The sequence below is a fragment of the Phaethon aethereus genome (genome assembly GCF_964289735.1).
Source record: "Phaethon aethereus genome assembly, chromosome: 17".
NCBI classification, from domain to species: domain Eukaryota; kingdom Metazoa; phylum Chordata; class Aves; order Phaethontiformes; family Phaethontidae; genus Phaethon; species Phaethon aethereus.
The window spans coordinates 14,215,793-14,227,929 of NC_138593.1; the positions used below are offsets into that span (position 1 = coordinate 14,215,793).

At 40.5% G+C, this 12,137-nt stretch overlaps 1 protein-coding gene across 1 annotated transcript in view; it reads left to right on the forward strand.

Annotated features, from left to right (window-relative positions):
• Positions 1–12,137, forward strand: part of RNFT2 (ring finger protein, transmembrane 2) — a gene marked incomplete at both ends in the record, with an annotated part of 31,675 nt that overhangs the window by 7,459 nt on the left and 12,079 nt on the right. Inside the window, 3 exons of the mRNA XM_082007950.1 lie at positions 1,642–1,718; positions 3,246–3,346; positions 5,829–5,982. Of these exons, the coding sequence (XP_081864076.1) occupies positions 1,642–1,718; positions 3,246–3,346; positions 5,829–5,982 (332 nt within the window). The remainder of the gene's footprint in view (positions 1–1,641; positions 1,719–3,245; positions 3,347–5,828; positions 5,983–12,137) is intronic.

Consider the following 12,137-nt stretch of genomic DNA (forward strand, 5'->3'; position numbering starts at 1 on the left):
GATCAGTGTGCTGTTTGTAAGGAACGTGGGCACTGGAAGAGGGAATGTCCTAAGGCAGGAGAATTAGATCCGGCTCTCCGGGCTATTAAATTAGTGACTCTGGATGAAGAACTACGAAGGGGACCAGGGGAATCAACCCTAGCTGAACCTCTGGTTACATTGAAGCTAGGGAATGAAGAAATAGAATTTTTTGTAGATACAGGAGCTACTTATTCAGTATTGAATACATATAAAGGGAAATTTAGTCACAATTCAGTAGATGTTGTTGGTGCGACAGGGCAGAAGGAAAATTGGCCATTTTTAGAACCATTAAAATTTAAATGGACTAACTAATAATGCTCCTACCATCAAACAATAAAGTGATTGAATGTTAATAAGGAAATTAATTTGTAATGGAAGTATTGAAAAGAGATTATTTCAAAACTTCCAAAGAGGGGAAATGTAACCAAGGTGATGGGGAAATTAAACAATAACTAGAAAATAGGTTGGTAATAAGTTGTACAGATGTAACTATAGGAACAGGTTATGCACCAGCAATGCTGCTCAAGAGCCCATTTAACCCTTTCCATCTTGATTTAATTATCAAGGAATTAAGGTGTAACATTGTGATCATAGTACTATGTTTTGTTTTAATAATGAGTAGCTAGGAAGAAGGAACACCTTGGTCAGTTCTACCTAGTCAATGATTCAATGAAATGTAATTTTGCTGTCTTGAAACAAAAGACTGTAGAATGAATAATTACTTATTGGACCGACAGCCCGTGAAGGCCTATTTAGTGTTGCCAAGTTTAAATGAACTTTGTAGGAAAGGTAATTCCGGCAGGGGGAGATCACGACCACCGACTCGGAGACCACCCACTCAAGAAACCCTCCGACTCAAAAGATCAAGGAAGTAGAATCTCAAGAAATTGAACTGAGCATGTCTGATTATTTACATAATGAGTGAAGATTTTTTAACCAATCATTGTATGGAAACCTGATGAATATGTATTAATCTTGTAATCATATGCCTATAAATGTTTGATTTTTGAACTGATCGAGGAACACGATTTGGGAGGAACTATTCCCCGTGTTCCCAGCACTGAAAATAAAGAATGCCTACCTTCTAACACTACATTGGTGTTACGAGGTTTATTCCCGATTTCGGTGACACAGTAACACTTGAGTTTAATCCACTTAACTGTTCTGCCAGTATTCCCAAAAACAGGTATTAATTCATGTCTACAACATCTTGCTCTTTGGACCTGGTATCCTATATGATTTTGATAGCATGCCCTGTCCTCCATGAGCTGCTGAACTGCTATTGTAATACTGTCATCTAGCTGAGTTCTGTTTGCACAATGCAGCCACAGCTTCCAGCACTTCTCTTTCAGCACAGAACCTGACATTAGGACAGAGTGTCTGTATTGGGCTGGGTGGCAAGTGCTCACTGCAGTAGCTTCATTTTCATTTAGCTTGAATTTGAACTTCATATGAGTGCAGACTGCCCTGTTTTAGTCACCTATATATTTAAATTCCCAGTCCATCCAGAATATTAGGCAGTAAATTTTTTTCGAAGCTTGAGATGCTGACATCAAATGGCTTAGGACTGAATATCCTCCTGCCCAGCCTTATATGCTTTGACAGTGTCTTTCCCTGCAGGGATTGCCGTGTGCATTGGTATGGCCAGCACATTCGCGTATGCCAACTCAACGCTCCGAGAACAGGTTGCTCTGAAGGTAAGTACAGCATCTTACTCTCTTACATTCCCAAGCAATATTGCTCTTTGTATACAAAACAATGTCTATGTTCAACCTTCTTTTGCAAGATAGGGGTGAATGCCATTATAAAGGTACAGATCTGTCAGAGTAAGAGTACCATGCTGTAATCCTCACTTCCTCTTCCTACTTCTCCCCATTGATCCTCTCCCACAGTTTCCATCCTGCTCTTTTTTGAAAATGTGGCATAATAAAACAAAGAGTGGAAAAGTCAGGGATATTGTAATCTGTTTCTAGCTCTGCCACTGACTGGCAGTGCATCTTCAAGCACTTCTCGACACCTTAGTTTCCCATTATGTGCAGCAGAGGTGCTGAAACCTATTTCACTAGTTAATGGGGAGATTTAATTTATTAGCATTTAGATAATGCTTTGAGATGTTCAGCTGAAGGCTTTTGTAGATGCAAGCAATAGCTTGTTAGTATCTTTATAACGCTCTGTTGATAATATGCTTAGAACATAAAGAAACAAGCAGGTCTTACAACAGCACTAAAAGCACAAGAACAGAATTGGTTTTTTGTAAAAATTACATGAGTAGCACAAGTGTATACTTATATCTATCAGCAGCAGTGGAATAAACTGAATGAACAGATAAATTGCACAATCATGTAATAGATTGCTGTTGCCTTGCACTTTGCACCTCTGTCTTTCCAGCAGTGTGCTCCTTAATCTGCCTGCTTTAAATCTCAACTTAACATCCCTGGCTGTTGAACAGCTACAAAGGGCTATTTTCTTAATAAATCAGCTCACAAGAAAACTGCTAGTTTTTTTTCTCCCAGGAGTAAAACTTACTCTCTGAAATTACACTGGGCCAAGACCCGGGACAAGATCTTCTGCCATCTAGCTTCTGTCTATAATGTTACATGTCTTTTGAAATGCAAAATTTGCACTTCTTTTGACCTTTAATTATTTCTTCAATCAAAAATTCATGTTTTAGAACCTCAATGCATTCAGATAACATTCATATGTGCTGCATGTAGTGATGGGTTATGTAATATTTGATTTAGCTAAGCCTTCTAAGTGACTTTGTTTCTATTTGTAAAACAGCCCTTTGATGAAGTATCATTCCAAACATGTGACAGCTCAGAATTATAGTACAATATATGGAACTGACCTTTTTTTTTTTTTAATCTGCTTGTCAAACTGCATTTTAAGTACCAGGAGAATTTAGATGTCCCCAGAAAGATCCCAGCTTTGAAACCTGTTCTGCAAGTAAGGCTGTCATTTTCATCAGTGTATTTCGATTGATTTCTCTTGAAGTTTCTTTATTTGAAAAGGTTAGGTGCGTGAGAGCCATTTCTGCTTGTGCTTATATATGTATTTACTGAGCAGCCTATTTCTGAGTCTTAGTCCTATGTAAATAAACTAATTACTGAACACTTAGTTGTCCATTTGTGTCCCATGGGTTGGTCTTGTATTTTTTCAGCAGTTGAAGGCTCAGTGCAACCCTTGAGACTTTGAATTTATATTTGCTGCTTTTTCTTGCTCAGGAGAAGAGATCAGTGTTGGTTGTCTTCTGGATCCTGGCCTTTCTCACTGGAAACACCTTGTACTTGCTTTACACATTCAGCTCTCAGCAGCTGTACAACAGGTGGGCAAAATTTGCATTGTACATGGTGGAAGCAGGTGATAATTGCCAGGGAGGAAAAGAGGGAAGCCCACTTTTCCCTGCACTTTGAGAGGAAGTGCGCATACTTAAGGTATCTGTTTTTGTTACATCTTTATAATACCTTTCAATGGAGGAAAAGAATGTGTACATTGCTTCTACCACTGGACTATGCTGCTATCAATAAATGACATAACCAGGGTCTAAATACACCAGGGTGGCGCTGCTTGAAACACGTACACTTGCAATTTTCTTACATATCAAAGCAGGGTGAATACTTTTTTGTAGTGGGACTTCTGAATTTCCATTTTGACCACTGTGACTAAACATAAAGAGCCGGTGTTGGAAGCAGATAAGAAATGGACCCACTGATTTTTGTCTTCCTGTAATGTTTATTTTCTCTTCAGTCTATCAACCTTTGAGTCTATCACAAGAGATAAACTGGAGAGGAAATAGTAGCATTTTACTTCAGTGTCCTTAGGGCTTGGAGAAATTTGGGTCCAGCGTAATTAAGATAGCCTCCACTTTCAAATTCTGACTACAGCAGTTCTCAAATATAGAAAAGTTAGCACTGTGGGTTTGGTTCAGTACTATCTTTACTTATTATAAAGCAGGGATTCAATGACAGGAAGCAAAGATACAGAACTTAAACAAGGGGATATTAGTAGAATGAATAGGAAGAAATGGAGCAGTATCAAACCTGGTTACCTGAGAATGTAGTTTTGATATTAGTAACTAAAACCATATGAATTATCTTCACAATGAAAATTTTATTTGTCCCACTGAAGGGGCAAACTTCAGACTGAAAATACAATGTGTGCAACATGCATCAGTTGGTTTATGGTTAGATGGCTCTTGGGTATGTTTTTTCTGTCATTTATGTGCATGTAAATGCTTCTAGAAAGGGGAAGAGATGAGGAGGCTTGTATGCGTAGATCTGAATGAGGGATGGCAAGCCATAAGATACCTTATATAGGGCTTGTGGGAGGGAACGGAAGAGAAGAAATAGGTATGGCAGAAAGGTGTGAAAGCATTAAGAAGAAATCTGTTTACACCACAGGGAAACGATGTGTCCCTAAGAAGGTGGTTAAGGTGAAAATCATAAATAAGACTAGTTTAAAATAAAGGATAGATCATCTAAAATAAAAGGGTTTCAGCAAATTGGGGCCATCCTACACACTCTTTAGGGCGTGATTTATTAACAGTGAACAGACTGAGCAATGGCTTCACTGAGAAGCCCTGTTCCTACGAGCGTTGTAGCAGTGCCTGCTGTGTCACGTTTGGGCTAGCATATCACTTGCTGTGTGGGGACATGTGACTATTCATGAGGCAGGCCTGTGAAATTAGAAATAGCTGCTTTCATTTTATTTCTTTCAGGCTTATTTTTCATTTCCTGATTTATTTACTTTTTGCTTGTTTCTAGTGCATGAATAGTAGTAAAGTCTCTGATTCTGTTTCTGTTTTTAGGGTGTAATTTTACCTGTTGTGCTGTGCCAGTGTTGTGAGTATTTTATATTCACGTTCAGGCTTTTCATTCTGGGTTGGTTATTCTACCTTTTTTTTTTTTTTTGGTTAAGTTTTTGCTTTCTACCATGAGGCTTTAGTAGGTAAATATCCTGAAGAAGAATCCTGGTTTTTCAGTCTGATTAGGGTCCAGTCCTCATTGCTGCTCAGGTCAGTAGCTCCTGCCCATTGCTATATGAAGTTCTGCTGTCCTGGACTCCCCTTCTTTAAAGGGCAAATGTTCAGCCCAGTCAATAGCATTATGTAGGGAGCACTACCTTTCTGGATCTTTGGTTCAGGTAAGAGTTGCTAATTAACACAGCCCTTGCTCCGCTTCAGGCAGCGGCAAGCCCCTGTCAGAGCATGACATGCCTGAAGTTCGGACCTTTCTGTCATGTCTAATATGGTGCTTCCTTTGTCACCAGTTTTTTTTCCACACGTACATGTAGCTTTAGAGACTACTGCCCCGCAGTAGTTCTACCTGTGGCAAGCCAGCCTCAGAGGATCAAGACATAGTGGTCTTGACTTGGCCATAAATTCCCCAAGGAATTGTAACTACTGATGACTCGGACTTCACAGGATAAGCTTTTACAATCAGATCTGACAGCAGGCCTGTGGACTAAAGGCACTGTCATTAGACCAAAGGCTCTTTTACAGTGTGGATTGCAGGTTATGGAGATTGCAGTCTTCCAAAATAGATTTTGTACATGTTTGGGTTCTATTTTCTGATAGTGGGCAACCCTGCTGACCTCAGTAGAAATGGGCAAGAACAGACAAAAAGTCAAGAGGCCCAGAGGAGCCATAGGACTAATTTGCATGTCTTACTCCTATTGCCCTTGAGAACATCACAGAAGTTCAGTGGAGTTTCTAGGCTTTCTCTAGCCAGCAGTGGATACAGGTGTATCAAGAAGCTTAAGTGAGGTTCTCCTCATTGGTATTTGAGCCTTGTTGTCATGCCTTTCAGCCTTATATTTCTGAAACCCAACCTTGAGAGGCTGGACTTCTTTGACCTGATGTGGATTGTGGGGATCGCAGACTTTGTACTGAAGTACCTCACCATAGCATTGAAATGTCTAATTGTTGCCCTGCCTAAGATAGTCCTAGCTGTCAAGTCAAAGGTAAGAATCTCTTTTCTTTGTGATACATGGATGTTTGCCTTTGATAATCTGATACCTTTACAACATGTTTGCAGCATGAAATATGGGGGGGGGGAAGGGGGGATAAAGATAATACAATCTGTGATAAAACTTTGGCAGTCACCTGCATAGTGAGTTTTGATTTTTGAGCCATTGCAGACCTGAGCAAGGGTTTAGTAACACCAGCAAGTAATTAAAGTCGGGGGGGGGGAGGGAGAGGTAAGCATTGCTTGAGAAGGAATAGGTACTAGCAACGAGAGACCTGCCGTTCTGATTGACTTTGTTGTAAGTCTTATTTTCTGAGTAATCTCCGTAAACTGATATTTCTGAATGACAAACCTCTTCATTTAATGGAAAGAAATTGCAAGTATTTGTCTCTCTGACTTTCCACTTGGGTCAAAGAAATAACACTATTAGATCGAAGCTACTGATGCCACAGAAGACAGCACCAGTTCTAACCATGGGTAAAGAAATATATTAACTAAATGGTTAACATACTTAAATGATTATAAAATCATATGTAGACTAGGCCTAACTTTTGAAACTGTCACTACATTCTCTTGAAATACTTTTTCATATTTTTTTTTTTACCCTTACAGATCTGTCATGCTGCCCCTTCTTCCACTTCAGTAGTGTCTACATTTCAGTGGCAAATGTAGCAATGCTTATTATTTGCATTTGGTAAAGAAACTTTTTGGCAGTTATTGGGATGAAAGGCACTCTACAGATGCAAGATAGTATCATTAATCGCTGAAAGTCTCAGGCAGGGCACTTAAGGGGATATCTAAACTGGGAATAGTTTTGCTTACAAATGACATGAGTGGCAGGGGAGTTGAGCAGTTTGTTCCTGCACAGCAGGGCTATTTGAGATGGTTATTAATTTATTTCTGGCAATTGGCCAGCTCTTTTTTCCCCCCCTTCTATTATTATTATTTTTATTTTGGGAGATTGATGTGCTAGGTCAGAGCATAATCCAGCCTTGGGAGGGAGGGAAAAGTGATCTGAATAGTCTTCCCAAGATAAATTGCAGTGTTGGAAAAGGTTCACAGCCTTTGCTTGCTTGTCTGAGAGCTATCCCAAGTACTCATTAATCCTTGTCGCAAGAGAAGAAAGAGAAGGGGTCTTTATTTGCAGCTACAGTGGGAGGATGGTAAGATCACATCTGTCAAGGGCCTATAATGACTCAGAGCACAGATGCTTCATTTTTAATACCTTTTTCTGGATAGCAATATTTCTCACTTTAAGTCCCTTTTTGTCTTAGGATGTTGTTGATGGTCTCACTCTCCCTTGACATCTGAAACTGCTGTTACCTACCACTATGGATCTGGATTTATTTTTATCCCCCTGTACACTGCATCCATTAAGCCAACCAGGGATGAGATCTGGTGTAACAAATTAAGCAAGATCAAACTGGGATGGGAGAGCTCCAAGAGAACCCCAGGATGCTATAGAAATTGTAATTGGAAACCACATAGCTGAGCTCTTTCTCTGAGCCTGATGACCCAGCTTACTTCTACAGGCCAGCTCAATGCTATACATATTTTTCAGATGAAGTTTTTTAAATGTAGGCTTTTTCTGGGTTGGAACAGTTCTATTGCACTTTAGGCACATTAACACAGACCAAGTTCTTATCAATGTATTTGCTATCTTAATACATGCCAGATAGGAAGTTATTCTCTTCCTCCCTATCTGCTTGTAGTAGTGTTTCTGCTTGAAGCCTAGCTTGCAGTTTGTGAACTTGCGGATGGCTGTCACTTAATGGTAGCAGGTAGCAAGCTGCTGGATGAAATATAAATTCACAGAGCTAGAAGATGGGGGCAGATATATAGGCAGCAAAATTCTCAGTATATAACTAGTCAGAACAGCAGCCTCTAGCTCCCCATAATGCAGCACCTGAAGCAGAGATTGCTGCACTGTCAGGGATGGAGTTCAGCACAGCTGCCAGTGGGATAAAGGTATTTAATCTTGAGCTTCCTTGTAGTGCCTTCTTGCTGGCAGTCAGTATTACATGATAAAACTTGCCCATGGATGGGATATCAGGGACTTTGATCATTCTGCCCTCAACCTCTGAGAACACTGTTCAGATTTTCCTCATTTTGGAAGTTCAAAGTCACTTCCAAAGCTAGTATGGCTTTTCATGCTGCTCCTTGAGAGTCTAGTCTTCTCTGACTACCATGTGGTTTTCATAAGCTTTCTAGTACAAGGCATCTCCTCTGAACGTCATTCTTTTAAGTCCCTTACCTTTCCATAACCATTGTGATTGGAACAAGATCAGATTCTTTGCTTCTACACATCAAAGTCTTCATATTTCCCCTCAATCTTCTCTGTAGACTGAGCACCACTAATTTTTGAGTCTTTTCTCAGAGATTATTCATTCCAGATCTTATTATTCTCTTCTGGGTTGTCTTCAGTCCCCCCTGTTTTCCAGACCATTTCTCCAGTCTGTCAAGATTAGTTTGGATTAGAACCCTTCTTTCCAGTGCATTTACAGCCTTTCCCAGTTTAGTGTCAACTGTGCATTTGATAGTACTACTCAGTTCTGTCAAGATCATTAATGAAAATAGTGATTAGTACTAAACTCTGCTTACCTCAGATGCATCTTTTCATTTTGACAGTGAATACACTCAAAGTTTGGGCTGGAGCATGCAGTTCTCCCAGTCTAAAGTACCAGGATCATGTATTCCTAGTATGGCCCCATCACAGGAAGGGCAACATTTGGTTTAAGATGATATCAAGAACCCTTCTGGATTTCTAGCATCAGTTTATGCTTTAACTGAGAAAAACCAAACTAAAATGAAAAGGCAGAAGAAGTTTGTCTTCAGTCTTCAACCACAATACAGAAAGCAGTAAACATGATACTGAGTGCTTGAATTGTGAAGCATGAAGACTGCTATATTATCAGGATACAATTAGTCAAGCTTGGAGAACTTTGGCTAACTCAGACATGGAATATCTCTGCAAGCAACCCTTCTGAAGAATGAGGGAAGACTGATAATTTGACAAAATAATCCCAGACTTTCCCAAGTTCCAAATCAGCCCAGAAAACAGAGGTGCTGAGAGAGGCTGCAAGACTACAATCAGGCTGGAAGGCAGTGAAAGAAGATCTTGTGAACAGGAGAGACAAAGCAGAAAAAAGAAGGTAACCCCAACATCAGACTCCCGTTGTACACCTCTGCAGTCAGTGGGATTTTGTGGGAGAAGGAGCATACCTGTGGCTAAAGATGCCCCTTCCTCCCCCAGGAGCTGGGATGGGCACATCAAGCTGACTACAAGTTTTAAGACCAGCTGGGCTCATAATTTCTTTGGAAAGGGGGCTTGGCTCCCACCCTGCATGCTGAAGGCTCTCCATTAAAAAAGGCAAATAAGATCATTTGGTTCAATATATAATGAATTAAAGTAAATTAAACTGCAGGAGCCATGTGGCCTGCAGAGGCCTCCATTGTTGTACACACATAAATGGCAGCTTTTCATTTTCACTGCTAAGGAATGACAGCTTGAGGGGGGTGGAATTAAAAATAAGGAATAAATAATAAAAAGACACAGTTGCCAAAGATTTCGTTTAGGAAATCCCAGGTGCCCACATGTCTCCCATCCCCTCCTCATGCTGTTGTCAGCAATCTAAGCTGATATCCCAGAGAACGGAGTGAAGCATGGAGGGGAGGGGGGAGAAAGAAAACCCAACCAAAAGAACTGTAAGAAACTGGTATCCCAGGTCTTTCTGTATATCCCCGTCTCTACAGGGGAGAAAGATACCAAGGACACACTTTTGTCCAGTCTTAATGGCTGGTATATAAGAAAGGGCCTAAGTAAGAATTTTCTTTGCATGCTCAATCCAGATGTGCAGCCAAATTATAAGGGGCTGCAGTTCCAGAAGATTGAAAATTCAAAAGGGAAACACTAACATTTGCATGAAATTACTGTTGAATAAATACTTGCCAGTTTTGTTTGAAAGCTGGATCTAGACATTGCAAATGAGTTTTTTGTGGCAAGGCTGGCATTACCCATGTGAATTTTTTTCTTTATGCTGTTCAAATGGTGTCAGTGGCAAGTGTGCAAATACTAGTCCACACTAGGACTGTGGACTCCTCGGTGCTTCTTTGAGAATATTTGCTTGGGAGTTTTTTCTTGGGGTTTTTTTGGTGCTTTTCTTTTTTAAAGTACCATCTCATCAAATCTGGTTGGACAAAACTTGGCCTGTATGTGGCAGCCATCCTTTACACAGTTTTGCACTTGAACCAGATACCTTTTTCAGGTGCATACCCTGTCTCCTACCAGAGATGGTTACAGCTCTGCCATGTAAACTGGCACATGGAGCTTTCCATATTCCTTCTGAAGCTGTACCTTGGACATGAAAGACTATCAGAATGTCTTTTGCACACAGTAGTATGATTTGGATCATTCAGCTAAAGCAAACTATCTTAAGGCAACATATTAGCATCAGCTGATCTGTGATAACTGTATCCTGTGTGTCTGAAGCTAGTAAGACTTGATTTTGAGTAGCCCCAGTGCTCTTCTGTGTTCTAATGGAACACAAGTATGTCCACAGTTACTTTGGTTATGTCACAACCTGTTCATCTCTGCACAGCCATGTATAATTAAACAGTTATTATAAGGAAAATGAGCACTTATAACGATTAGAATTGTTCTGCAGCCTGCCTCCATCTTGTGTCGGAGCTCAGCTCCATGGGATACCATGGTCCAAAATCCTGGTGCCCAGCCTGTCTCCCTGAGCAGACTGATCCTTCCTCCATCACACAACTAGTTATACAAATGACTTGCATGCACAGAAATTTTATGCTCCTTGATCAAGCAAGCTCTTCTTGCACTAGCCATTCATGTAGAACAACCTGTGACATAGAACAAAGTTCATCCTTCTGCATTAGGAGGAAGAGGGCAAGCTGGAGCCGTTTCCTGCTGCCAGAGCACTTTCTCTAGGCCCCAGCCTCTTCCAGAAGGCTCACACTGGGAAAGAAGTTGCCAGAGGAAAATTGTGTTAATTGTGATGGTGGTGGCAGCCTTCTAATGTCCCAACAGCATCTCTTTCATCACAGGGCCAGATATTTATCAATCATTTAACATGAAGTTTGTGTACATTTTCTGTTGTCCTGAGAAAAACAAGGTCTCTTGGAACATAAGTCTCTGAGATACTGATAAAAAAAATACAGAAGCGTTAAAACAAGCACTGGGAGCAGACACATAGATGTGTTAAAAAATATCCCAGTAAAGATGTTCCTGTTCCTTGTCTGTGCTCATGAACTGTGCAGTATGCTAGTTAATCCTAGTCTTTTCTAATAGTGTGGCTAAAATGGTGTTTCCAGATAGGCAATAGCCTGTTTTCTCATTGCCCTCTCCTTGATGATCTTGGATGCTATTTGGGGGAACTCAAACAGATTCACTCTTCTTGGACAACAGTCTGAGCTTTGATCCTCTAGAGCCACAGTAACTATATGATGGTTCTACAAAGATTTTCCCTATTTCAGCCTGGGACAGATGCAGTGTCCCAGAGTCAGAAGTGTGGGATTTGTTACTTGTGAAAGAGAAAGACTAGCTAAAGCATAAGACTAGGTACTGAGGAACTGGGACTCTTTTCTGTCCCTCTCCCTAAGACACTTTGAAAGTCACTGCTACTCTTTAGGTGCTTTCCAAGTAGCTTTCCAGTTTAAGATATCCAACATGTGACTTTAACTGCTGTGCACTAACTAAAAATCTCATTTTCCCCTCTAGTCCTACCTTGGAATTATTCCTCGTTCATCTCACACGGATTTTCACCAGCATCCTCTGTGCCACAATCTGTTTACTGCTCCCACCCAACACTTTGTTATATTGGCAATATGACCCAAAATCTCAGCAGACCCTGTCCCTCTCTGATCCAAATTGCCAGCAGGTCTCAAAAGTCTTTTCTTAGCATCTTCCTGTTTCAGAGTATGTCCTAATGCTGCTGGCAACACAAGTGAGACTTGGATCTTCTCTTGAGTGCTAATCACAACTTACAGTTGCCTCATTGCAATTTCTCACTTCTCTTACATCCCATTTTAATACTGCTGTGTAAAACCTTAGCATGCCTTTGTTTCCTTCTGTGGAGGCACACATGCACACTTATGCAAAGTCTTATGTCAAAAGAGACTACAAAGTCAGTG